This window comes from Anser cygnoides, chromosome 17, assembly GCF_040182565.1.
Source record: "Anser cygnoides isolate HZ-2024a breed goose chromosome 17, Taihu_goose_T2T_genome, whole genome shotgun sequence".
NCBI classification, from domain to species: domain Eukaryota; kingdom Metazoa; phylum Chordata; class Aves; order Anseriformes; family Anatidae; genus Anser; species Anser cygnoides.
This window is the reverse complement of record NC_089889.1, coordinates 11,105,046-11,117,363: the sequence shown is the minus strand read 5'-3', so window position 1 is coordinate 11,117,363 and position 12,318 is coordinate 11,105,046. Positions and strand designations below refer to the sequence as shown.

General features: G+C 41.2%; 1 protein-coding gene across 8 annotated transcripts in view; it reads left to right on the top strand.

Annotated features, from left to right (window-relative positions):
• SFI1 (SFI1 centrin binding protein) overlaps positions 1–12,318 on the top strand; it is a 34,285-nt gene that overhangs the window by 16,777 nt on the left and 5,190 nt on the right. For 7 of the 8 annotated variants that reach the window (XM_066978877.1, XM_048064090.2, XM_066978880.1 and 4 more), the window contains exons 14-30: positions 420–501; positions 1,392–1,570; positions 1,800–1,875; positions 2,534–2,629; positions 3,027–3,103; positions 3,821–3,923; positions 4,413–4,509; positions 5,182–5,342; positions 5,773–5,847; positions 6,143–6,217; positions 6,601–6,777; positions 7,539–7,780; positions 8,867–8,962; positions 9,154–9,415; positions 10,088–10,235; positions 10,979–11,102; positions 11,770–11,872. In XM_066978877.1, the coding sequence (XP_066834978.1) occupies positions 420–501; positions 1,392–1,570; positions 1,800–1,875; positions 2,534–2,629; positions 3,027–3,103; positions 3,821–3,923; positions 4,413–4,509; positions 5,182–5,342; positions 5,773–5,847; positions 6,143–6,217; positions 6,601–6,777; positions 7,539–7,780; positions 8,867–8,962; positions 9,154–9,415; positions 10,088–10,235; positions 10,979–11,102; positions 11,770–11,872 (2,173 nt within the window). The remainder of the gene's footprint in view (positions 1–419; positions 502–1,391; positions 1,571–1,799; positions 1,876–2,533; positions 2,630–3,026; positions 3,104–3,820; positions 3,924–4,412; positions 4,510–5,181; positions 5,343–5,772; positions 5,848–6,142; positions 6,218–6,600; positions 6,778–7,538; positions 7,781–8,866; positions 8,963–9,153; positions 9,416–10,087; positions 10,236–10,978; positions 11,103–11,769; positions 11,873–12,318) is intronic. The other variant, XM_066978883.1, reaches the window with a different exon arrangement.

Here is a 12,318-nt window from a genome sequence, read left to right as displayed (position 1 = left end):
AAAGAAAAGAAAAAAAAAAAGAGTAGTATTGTCAAAAGATTTCCAAGGGAGGAGGGAGCAGAATATATTTATAATGGAGAAGAAGTAAAAGGTTATATATTTTTGTGTAAGTAAAATAAATTAATTGATCAGTAGTTGGAATGATCTTTTGAATGATCTGAATGAAAGCAGGAAGTTGTAATAACTTCAGTAAATGCATTAGTCTTGTCCCATGTGTTTTGCATAGGATTTCAGGAGACAATTTTTTTTTTTTAACCCAGAGACTTGTAGAGACACAGAGCTGCCTGATTTCTAGCTAGCATGAATTAGAAAATGAAGTAACTATTTAAGTTGTAGATGGATTGGTCTTTTGAAATTCATAAAATAAGTTGTCTGAAGGAATTATCTTCTGTGCTGATATTCTCCCTCTTTACTTGCAGGAAGATGTTGATGAGACGGGTATTTGACATGTGGTTGTTGAAGGCGTGCAAGCAGCAAGAATACAGAATGGAAGAGAAGAAGGTAAAAGTAATTCTTTTACCTGGTCTTGCTCAGGAAATAGAGGGGATGATTTCTGTTTGTGAACATCAGTTAATGTGAGATGGGCTTTGATGTTGTAAATACCTTTTTCTCTGGTGGTGGTGGTGGAGAATCCAATCAGGGGACGCATTGCAACCAATATTTGCTAATAACCATTTTAAGTTAAGCTGCTTATTAATAAATAGAATCAAACTGTTATTGTCAGCAGATAACTATTCATGCTATTCGTTCTCTTATTCCTTCACATAGTGTGTGTATATGCTCTCATTCTGTTTCATAGTTACCTGGTTGAAACAATAAAGAGGAGTCACCTCAGCTAGTTCACCACCCTAGCTATAAATACAGGGTTGTGCAAACACAGTTGTGGCTTCTAGGTAGGTGTCCAGGAAGTCCCTCAAGGGGTCTTTCATTTCCTAAGGTGTATATATAATCCTGTAGTTTTTTAATATATCAGCCACTGCCTTATTTTATGTGGCGAGTTGCACAACTTGTAGTCAATGGTAGTGTGTGCTGGTGGCCTTGTGGAGATAGGGCTGGCTCTTGGTGTTCTGATTTTATCTGGTCATACATATTCAACAGGCCTTGTTTCCGGAGCTTATCAGTTCTTAGGAGTCTTTCACAAGCTGCTTATCAGCTTCTGTGTTTCCTCTTTGGTCTTCTGTTTTCTGGTAACAGTTTCTCCATCCACATACATAGAAACATGTAGAACACTGTTCACACAGCAAAGGGACTTTGTGTCCATTGTTGTTCAAAATAAAAAAGATGAAAACATATGGGGGACGGTTCTATGCCTGTCAACTTTGAAGAATTGTCTTCTGTTGTTTGCAGCTGGCCTGTGTCACAAATTCATTGCCACCTTCTCTCCGTTATAGGCTGTATTTCATTTTGAAAGGCAACTGCTGGTTTGCTTCTGGTGCCTCTGGTGTAGAAGAACAGCTGCACGTCTGGAAGAGCAAAAGGGGTTGGCTCGTGCAGGAGATCACTACAGTGACTTGCTGCTGCTAAAGGCTTTCTGTCTGTGGAAACAAAAAACTCAGGAGAGAAAAATGGAGTAAGAAGTTTTTTAAAAGGGAGAATTATTTGGATTAGCCTTGTGGTGGCCCATTTCTGACAGCAGCATTTAATTCTTAGTCACTGACTTCTTATTTGTGCTTTAGATTCTACTGGTTTCTCTTTTACTTAGTAGACTGACAATAGCGAGCATGGACATGTCTGTGCTAGAGGTGTCTAGTAACATGGATTGTATTGGAGGAGAAATAATTCAATTCTTTTTCCCATAGGAGGCTCAAGGAGAGCCAAGCCCTAAGATTTCACTATTCAAAGTGTCTGCAGCAGTCTTGGAACAAGTGGAGAAAGGTGAGAGAGTTAATGTATGGGTAAATGCTTGAAATCGGATTGTTTGTACCCCTTAAAGGAAATGGTTGATTTTAAACACTAGTCATTCCTAAGTTTTCATCTCTTGCCAGGTGGATAAAATCAGTTCAGTGTGGCTGGAACAGGAATCGTGTAGGGAATAAAGGGAGTTCCTCTTGTTCGCTTGTCTAGGGATAGTGAGAATGGAACTAGAGCTTTGGAGATTTATCTGAGAATGTAACCAGCATCAGTGTGATGAAATTGTTCCTAGTCAATACTAAGTATGTCCTTTGCAAAGCTTTATTTAAGTTAGAAATTTGCAGTAAGTCTGTGGTATGTGGCTTGTAGTTATGCACAGGTCATAGCAGGCAATATCAGATGGCATTTCACTTTTATGCCGTCTCTTGCCACGGCATGGTGTAGCAAATGCATCTGCAAGAGGGTTCCTGAAAAAGGATTGGAAAAAAGGCCTCAACTAGCCCTTTTGAGAGCAATAGCAGAGTGCAGCACTAGTTTGAGAACCTTTCATAGCAAGAAAAAGAATTGCTGTTTCACCAGAGATTAGGAATGGTCCTTTTCCCTCTGCTCTTTGCCATTGCTAGATTTCCCTCCATCACATATCTATCTAATCTTTGCCTTTTTTTTTTTTTTCTCCGTGTAGTATGTGGGACATCGGTGTGAGAAATGGACAAAGCTGGTGCAAGCAGACATGCACTATCGGCACACACTACTGAGCAAGACATTGGCAGCCTGGAAGGTAAGAGAGAATGCCCTTTTCTTTGTGGAACTTGTCTGTGTGTGCTGAAATGTTTCAGTGAGAAATAACAAGCTGCTATGTTGTTTCACGCCAGGTGCTTATGCACCAAATGTGCAAAGTAGAATGGAAGCTATTGTAGCTGGGTAGTGTGAGCTCTAGCATTGTTCTTTGGAGCAAAAGAAGCAATGGCATCTTGTGGTCTTGGTGAATGATAAATAATAGCATTAACGGGTATATAATGACTACACATCTCAGAAAAACTGCATTTGATTCCTGTGGCTGGAGCTTTTTTTTTTTTTCTTAACTCTAAAGCTGCTGTTAAGAGTTTCCAGATATCTTCTCTCCTCAAAGGTCCTGGCAGTTTAGGAAATCTCACGTCTCGTTGCTTTTCTTACAGAGTTATCAACATAACATTCAATGCATTCTATACCAAGTAGCTGAAAAGGAGAAACTGCACGCTAGACTACTGCTGCGGTAAGGCCGTACTTCCTTAAGCAGCATGACAGAGAAGTGACTACATTGCAATCAAATTACTCTGTTTCTTTTGCTGCCACCTGTGTAAAATTTTGAGCATTTGGTGGTGGGAATTGTCTACTCTGCATTGCTATTTCTGTGCTGGTCAACTAACTAAAAGAATTCAACCTCTTACTGGATCACCATCTGTTTTGCTTTAACTTTTTTTTTTTTTTTAAACTATCTCATTGACTTTACCTATTGCACATGCTGGACTTATCTGTGTTTAGCCCCATGAGAGACTCAAGACAGCAAACTATACCATTCCCTGCAGTGCATAGTCTGACTGCTGTAATATTAAAGCAGCCTGGAATATGTAGAGGCTTTCTTCCATTATAGTAAGGAGAATGATTAAGGTTAAGTCACTATATATTGGTTGTAGTTGCTTTAATTTTAACTACCTCGTTTTGTTGGTTTTTTTTGGTTTGTTTGTTTTTTGAGCTATACAGCTTGAGCCACTTGCAGAGTCTGACTTACCTTAAGATGCTTGATTTAAGGTTGTATTCTGCTTTTGCACTGCCTTCTGTTTTCTCTCAGCAGAAACCAGAACTGATTTGCAAGGCTGAGTTTATAGAGGCAGCTGGTTTTGGTTCCCCTGTGAGTGGGAAGGTACCAGACAAACAAGTGAGAATAATTCTTAATGTCTTCTGTTTTGTTTTGTTTTCATTTTGCCTACAGACAGCTTCTGTATAAATGGAGAGAAAATGCCCTTGCCCTTATCTGTGAAGCTAAGGCAACTACACGAGCAGATGCACACTACAGGAGAGTAATCCTGTCAAAGGTATGTTCTGTATAGCAGATACCAAGGTCTGTATGAATGCTAGCTTAGGCAGGAGCCAGGTAATGCAATTAGAAGGACCAAAAACTTAATTTAAGAGCAACAATCAAGAGAAGTCTTGAAAGTTGGGAGATCCAAACTCCCAGTCCCAGGTTATTACTACAGGCATCTCTGAAACAGTTTTCTCTGAGTGAGCGCATGGTTTTTCTTCTTACTTTCCTTCTCCGTATTTCCTTGGAAGGGAAAAACAGTCTGATACAGCATAGTAGTATTATCTGTGGGTGGGACAGAACAGATTGCCTGAAAAATGCCAGGGAAACCCTCTAAAATACTGCTCGATTTCATTTTTTTTTTTTTTTTTTTTTTAGGAAATTTGCACCATTTTTCTGAGCCTAATGTGGAAAATGATTGTGGTGTCAAGAATGTGGTACTTCTAAAGGATGTTGTAATGTCAGTCTTTTATCCTGTCTCTTGTTTGCATTGTACCTTTAGGTGTTTCTACAGTGGAGGTACGCTGCCTTACTACAAATGCATTACCGTCAGCAGAAGGTGACAGCTGTGATGGAGGCCAGAAAACATTTGGATATGGGTGAGCTGATGGGAATATTAAACTGTCAAAAGACTTAGCTGTCCGCATAAGGACCTTAGAAGGATGTGGCTTAGCAGGGCAGTCTTTTGTATCATCTGTGCAGATGAATGGATATTAAGACTACATGGACAAGCCCCATTGAACGGCGAATGACCTGGGACTCCAGCCTTCTATTGAAGGCTTCTTCTGTGACTTTTGCCTCTCTTTTGTTTCCCTGTCTATATAATGGATGATAACACTTCTTTCCTCAATGGAATTGCCCACTACTAACATTGAGAAGCTGAGACATCGCTGATCTGAGGGTCATGAAAGTAATCTTATCAATTATTGCCTCGATCTTTCTCTAGTAATTAGTTTGGAAAGGCCCTGAAACTCTGCCAACATTTTCATGATTTCATGTAAACGTTGTGGCTGATGGCTCTGAAGCACAAAGATGGCAAATGATTTCTGAAAGATTATAAAGAATGTCAGTGATATCAGGGAAGACTTGCAAGTCAAGGCTCACTGTCTGATACCTGAAACGCTCCACTTACCTTCTTCCTAGTGCTGAGTACAGTCAGTGTGAAGTATTGCCAAAACAATCTGGAAGAGTAGCTGATCACTAGATACTCTCTGAGATTAATAGTGTCTCTTTCATGGTAGTATGGTAGTTAATTTCTCTTCTCCTGATAGTGCGTTTACAGACCCTGTTTCTTCACTGGAAGGAATTTACTAGGGAGTCTCTGATGCTGAGGGCTCAGCAGCACAGGGCAGTGCAGCATCACCAGCAGCACCTACTGCAGAAGTACCTGGAAAAATGGAAGAAATACCATCAGCGGTGCATTGGGAAAATGGTGAGAAGGATCAGCAACCTCTCCAGCCAGTCACCCAGGGTGGGAAGTTGGTGGTGTAGAGGAGCCAGACATTTCGTAGTGATAGGAATAGTAGTCTTGGCTGAGGAAGAGCGTGAGAGCATTGTGCATTGAGGAAGAAGGAACATGCTTGTGTCTTGCCTGAAGAAGTCTCAGTTAGAACTAACAGACTTAACAGATGACAAGTCAGGCTTGCCATGCGTGGGGTCATTTGCTGTTAATGAAGTCCTTGTGGGCTCACAGATATTTGCAGATGGGGTTATACCATAGAGCACTTGGATATTGAGAGTGGCTGGCCTCAACAGTACAAAGGGTGGTAAAGGCTGTTTAGTACCTGTTCTGCTCTAGTAGCATTTGGCTCACATAAATGGGGTTTGACTGTGAGCACCTCTCTATTTTGTTTGTCTTACAGCTGCTACAGAGAAAGGCAGATCAGCTAATGACTCATAGACTTTGCTCTACTTCCTTCTCCTGCTGGAAGACACGGGTAAGGAATTGTCCTCTGGGTTAAGTATATAGCTGCTTGCTCATGCTTACCCCTTCTTCTCCTTCATATTCCGTTTACATGAGGAGCAAACAAAACTATTTCAATGTTCTCTGGATTTTTGGTTCCACTAGTGCAAGAGATACCTTACATATACTGGGTAGATGGTGTAGGTTATTCTGCTAAGGCTCCACCAGCACTTCCTCTTTGGTTGATTTGGCTAGTGTTTCTGGTGTGGCATATGTAAACTCCTAACCTGATTGCTGTACAATATACGTATATATTTTTTTTCTAACAGCTGTTGCAGCAGCAATGGGAAAAGCAGAAGACAGTGCAAGCATTGTGGTACTGGTCTCTTTCGTTGCAGAGGAAGGTAAGTGTGTAGAAGGCTTGGGGGCAGGCAAATGCATTTGGGATCTGTGTGGTTGATACGCAGGTCTGACTGCAATCAGCAGAGTGCACGTGCTCATCTCTTTCCTTTCCTCTTTGGGGTCCTAAATACTGATTTGGGATGCTGGAAAACTGTCCCTATGTCCCGTTTTCCAAATAAAAAAAAATAAAAATTGCATGTTTTTTCCATGCTGACTCAGCTGACTCAAATCCCTGTTCCTTTGTCCTTGTGGTGTTTGTCCTGCTGTAGCTCTGCCTATTACTGTCCAATGGAACTGAGAGTGTTCTTGTCTGCAGGGGGAGTGCAGTCCCTAACCCAGAACTTGTTTTTGTAATAGTCCCAGGTATCTGCTCTCGGTGTTGTAGGTATTCAGTGCTTGGATGGGATTTGTCCAAGGGCAACAGGAGAGGAAAGATCGCATTGAAGAAGCCATGGGAGTTTATCGTACTGCCCTCATGAGAGAAGGTGTAACTTGGATCTTGAGGTACACTGCTGGCATGAAACAGTTGCGGGGACAGCTCCAAACCCAGCATCAGATGAAGGTGAAAGAGACAAGTGAACACTCAGATACATCCAGGGCACCAATCTCTGATCTGTATTTGAAGTGTGTCTGTGTGAGTGTGTATAGACCTTGGAGCCCTGTGTCTCAGCTCTTGTTTGGATCTGGCATATGCTTTTACCCATGGTTCAAAGCAAAACACCTTGTCCTTTTTTTTTTTTTTTCCCCCCAACTGAACGTAGAGTGCTTGAGACTTGTGTTGGTAACTGGGAGCCTTTCTTAATGAAGCTATTTCAAAACTGGCCAAATCCTGCCATAGACGATGTAGCTGGATAAGACTTTTGCTTGTAACTAGGGTTTTTAAACTTAGGACTGTGTTAACGTAAAGCATTAGAAGCTGCATCTCATCCTGCCCTAGCCTTAGTACTGCTTAGACCTGCAAGAATGGGCTATAGTGTCACTTGTGCCTTTGAATGTCTGTCCAGCCCTGTGTGTGGAAAGGAAGATAGGGATGCATGTATTGATTATTTCTTGTTCCTGGTCAGCTTTTCCAGCTCTTTTCCAGGTTTACAAGACACTTCTTGTTCTGTTTATTTGCGTGCAGCCTGCCTTTTTGCAGAATTACCCAGTTAATTCTCTTATCTGAATGTTAACATGGACCTGCTCATTTAGTGTGGAGAGCTGGTATGGCTCTCAGGTCGTCAGAAACTGCAGTTCCTTTCTGTGGTGGTGTTCACCCTAGGTAGTGTGGTGTTACTGTCTACCCTCAACCATCAAATGCTTTGCTATTCTTTGTGTTGACAGGCAGCCTGCAATCTTCACCAGACAGTCTATCGTTGTGCAATGCTCTGGAAACAGAAAGCTCTCTACAAGAAATTAAATAAGCCTTGTTCTTTTGTGTCACCTCTGAAAAAACAAGTGACATTTAAAATACCTAATGTTAGCCTTGAGACAAGAGGACGTTCTGCAGAGGAAAAGCCGTGGCCTTCAAAATGCAATGATCTACCATTTCACTTTGGTGGTGGTGACTCAATTCTCAGTGAGCCGTAAGTGTAAAATTTCAGTCTCTCCTGCATTACTCTGGTGTATATATGTGTAGTCCGTAGCATACGCTTTGTATCCATCTATCTATATATTTACATGTCTATATCCATATCTTGGAGCCCTGCGTCTCAGCTCCTGTTTGGATCTGACATATGCTTTTGTTTATGGTTCAAAGAAAAACACCCTGTCCTTTAGTTCAGCTGAGACTATATATTGGTAGATATAGACCTCAGGCTCATTTTTATATTTCCAAGTTTTCACAGTGATGATCGTTAGTTCCATGCAAATTCCCTTTCTCTGATGCTTTACCAAATGGCTGGCTTTGCTGAGTTATGCAAGAGCTGCCACATAATGTATACATTGGCCATCGAATAATGAAAGAATTTGTGACTTTCACTTCCATACTGGTGATGAGTAGAATCAGCTCAGCTCTATACTTTCCTCTAGGAGTTTCTCAATATGCAACTCTGAATTTGTAGAATATTGGTCATTTGTCATGGGATCTGTTACACAGAGAAACATTTGAAAGATGTGGAGTGGTGGGATTTTGTACCATTATGAGAGCTTATCTTGCCCAAGTGACTTAGAGCTGTCAGTGAAACTCTTCTTTTTTCACCAAAGTAATGATGAAATGATAAAGATCAAGATTCTGGCAATGTAGAAACAAGGCTTTGTTCTTGACCTCTTCTTTTCCCTGGGAAAACTATTCCTTAAAAAGAAAAAAATTCTCCTTGATCATGGGGCAAATGCAAGGAAGAATCTTCCATGAATCTTGAGAGCCCAGGACAGGAGCCTTATGGGCTATAAGGTAGAAATTACACATTTCTTTAAGTCAGCATATGCTGCCAAAAGTAGTTCAGCCCCTTCCACCCATCCTTGTGTACGCACAGTCATGCATACAGTGAACCAGCTGGCAGTATTGATACAGGTTGAAATCTAATCTTTAAAAGTTATTGCATGCAAGAGCAAGGTTGCAGGGTGGGGTAGAATGACAGAATAAAAGTGCTTCTTTAGCTGCAGTGCCAGCTTATACCAATTTAAAATAATTATGAATCTATGTTATTACTGGTTCTGTTTGTTCTTTTCAGGAAGGCTGTGCGACAAGCAAGATTACCACCACAAACACCTGACTTCCTTCTGGAATCTCTAGAAAGAAAGGAACTGCTGGGAACTCCTTTTTTGAGGTAGAGAATCTGTTTTTATTAGTACTGCTGGTGGTTTAGGAAGCCAGCTGACACCCCACAAGACAGGACCTTATTTCAGTGTGCAAGGGAACAGCAAGATTCTTCCTTTTTTACTTTTTTTTCCCTCACCGACTGTGAAGTATAAAACTAGTAAGTTCAAATGTACAGGTGCCTTCCTTCTCCCCTAACAGATCAGGGACACCTTTTCAGCAAACAGATGGGAACAAATGTTCTTCTCAGACTGGGAACTTAATGCCAACAACTGAAATGGAAGAAAGCACCAGTAAATGGCTTTCTCAGATGGGCAGTACCACTCATTCCAACTCATCTCTGACACACACTGCTCTCCCATCTGTACCATTGTGGACACGTGATGTGCACCGTGCTGTGCAGAAGCCAGAGCTACGGTCTCCTTCATTTTTTATGCCCCAAGAGAAGGCTGGATCAGAAATGGTGAGCATATTGCTGAAGGAAAAACTAGTGTGTTTACTGGGCTCCTGTCAGCCCACATGCTGCTTATTGCTGTTTCTTCCTATGACTCCACAGAACTGCTCATCCAGTTGTTATTTTTTTTCTTGTACTAGTTGTCATCTTAGAAATTGATTAAATGAACTGTCTCTGCATGCTCAAGAATTTTTTTTCCAAATGTCCAAAGCAACATTTCACTTGCTGGCCAACCCGTATGTTTTGTACTGTAATTCATGCCTTTTTAATGGTCCTGTGTTCTTCACAGTAGGATGCTCCTCCTAGAAAATGACTTGAGAGTGCAGCTCCTTCTACAAGTTCAGAGCAGTTACAGTTTGTCAACCAGATTATAGGGATTTAAGAGTAACTCAGTTTAGGAGCACTGGCTATAGCTCAGAGTCTCAAAAACTGAAATTCACTTTACCTGCACGTAGGTGCTTGCATTTTAAACTCCTCTGTTTCATGCGGAAAGGGAGGTGTTATTCTATATGAAATTTCTTCCTGCTAGAAAGGAAAGAGCGCATTTCTTGAAATATCACAGGAGCAGCAGTGCTTCTGAGAGAGGCTCAGCAACTACAGGTGATGTCTTGGTGTGAGCAGGGCTTAGTAGCTTGGGTCAGGTGCTCCTTTGAGGATCAAAATATCATTCTGATCTTGCAGAGAGGAGGTCAGCCTGTGCATGGTCACACAGGAGCCCATTCCCAAGGCTGTCAACAGAGAGAAGAGTTGGAGAAGTTGCGACCAAACTTAAAGTCACAGTTGCTGTCACCTGAAAACTTAGTTGGAAAACAGAGTCACCAAAATGCAGGTAGGTCCTCAGCTGTAAGATGCAGCAGTTACATGTCCTCCTCCAATATATGCCTTGCAAGAGTGCAAGTCAACTCCCCAAAACACAGGGGAGACAAGGAATTCTTGTATGCCAACATCAGTAGGTGAAGAATCAGTCGTTTATTTTGGATTGGCAATACAGTTGTGTGGACTCTGTTGAGGCAGGGGACTAAAGTCCTGTTTTGGTGATTGAAGGGTGGGAACTAGTAGGGGTCAGGTTTTTAACAACACTGTGTTCTAGTGCTGGGGCATTCATGTACATAAGGCAAGAATATGGAGCTGAACTTTCTTGGGGAGGGAAAAATTCACCCAGTACTGTAATTGCTGGGAAAACCTACAGGGGATGGATGATGTCTAAGCATCCCTCTATGCTGCATCTTTCAGGATGTGAAGGGCATGAACGTTTTTCATGAGGCCAGACTTATAGAGTAGATGTGAAACACTACATTGTAAACAGCATTTGCAGTTCTAATCCATTGACTAGATCATTTCTCATCTTTGGTGTGTTGAAACTGGAGTCTTGAAAGCCTGCAATGCTGTCAGGACTCCTTCTTTCTCACTGTACCTGATCTGTTGGGTGAACAGGTAGGTATCACATGGTGACAGAATGGGAAAATAACTCAAGAGGGTTCCATATTTCCTGCCTACTAACCTGACTTTCCCTAATAAGAAGAAACAGAGTAAGTTTACTTTCCTTGCTTGTGCTGTTTATCTTCTGTTCAGCTGAATGGGAAGAAAGGAGGGAGCACAGTTCCAAAGAAGAAACGTTCCAGAGAAAGCTGGAAGCAGAGCTCCGACACATCCAACAGCAAATGCAGTACTACTTCACCAGGAAGCAGGAACTCAAGTATGTTACAAAGTCCCTATAGCCAGCCTTTCTTCATGCTGTCCACACAATATTGCGTTCTTTGTGTGAATTCTTTGTACTTTGAAAACCGTTCTTTTTCACAGCAGAACTGTGAATTAAATGGAGAAGAATTCTGTCCTTTTAATAGTTCACTCGAGGTGAGAGAGAGGGTACGTGAAGAACTTGTGTAATCAGCAACTGGTTTAATTATACCTTTGGCAGCTACTGGAGAAACCTTGACAGGAGTGTCACTGGGCATAGTCTGAAGGCAATGCAAATGAATTTGGCAGAGCAGCTGAAATTTACCTTTCAACTCTTTTACCATGAGGGGTAAAGACTTAACTTTTTTTAACTGTCAGTTCCAATAATAATAATAATGTAGCTAGGGTTTGATAACAGATTACTTCTCCAGCAGAACAAATTTACAAAAATGTTTGAAAGAGAATGGGGCTTGAAAGGTTCTAACTGTCAAGAGTAGGATGTGAAGACAGGAGCTTTCATACAGATTTTTATACTTTTCAGCATCCTTTTCCCCCCTTTTTAGACTTGACTCACTGGTTTGAAACAAACAAAAAAAGTCTTATTGCAAGCATTAATTGCATGTCTAAATTGGCTTACACTGTTGGCTCCTAATTGTGATAAGAATCCTTCTAATCCCTTTTATCAGGTCCTGTCAACAGCAGGCACAGATTCTATGTAAGTGGCTAGAAATGAGCACACAACTAGAGGACCAAGACAGCGTACAAAAAGTTCGGGAAGAATTGGATCAGGTGGGTAAACAGTGAACAAATTCAAGTTACTTAAGTGATTATCACTATGCTATGTGCTTAGCCTAAAGTGTAGCGCTAGTTGTGGGGAATCAGCGGTAAGGTATTAGTAAAATCAAGAGAAGAGAAACTTGTAATCAGAAGTGAGCTGTTGAGTGGAACAAAGACTGCTGTGTAGATGCATCTTCCTACTTGTTCAGATACATAGCTGTAGCTCCAGTAGATGTAAGATTCACTTCAAGCTACATAAGCGGCTTAATTAATTTGTCTTAAAACTTTCTGTGGGCTCTCAGATAAGTGTAACGAAACTACACTGACTGCATCTGTACTGCTGTCAGTTCCTAAGTTCATACAGCTATCTGTGTGTGTGTACTGCACTTAGACCTCTAAAGTGACTGTACTTAACTGGTTATGAGTGATGCAATCCTGTTATTTCGTGGTTTTTAATA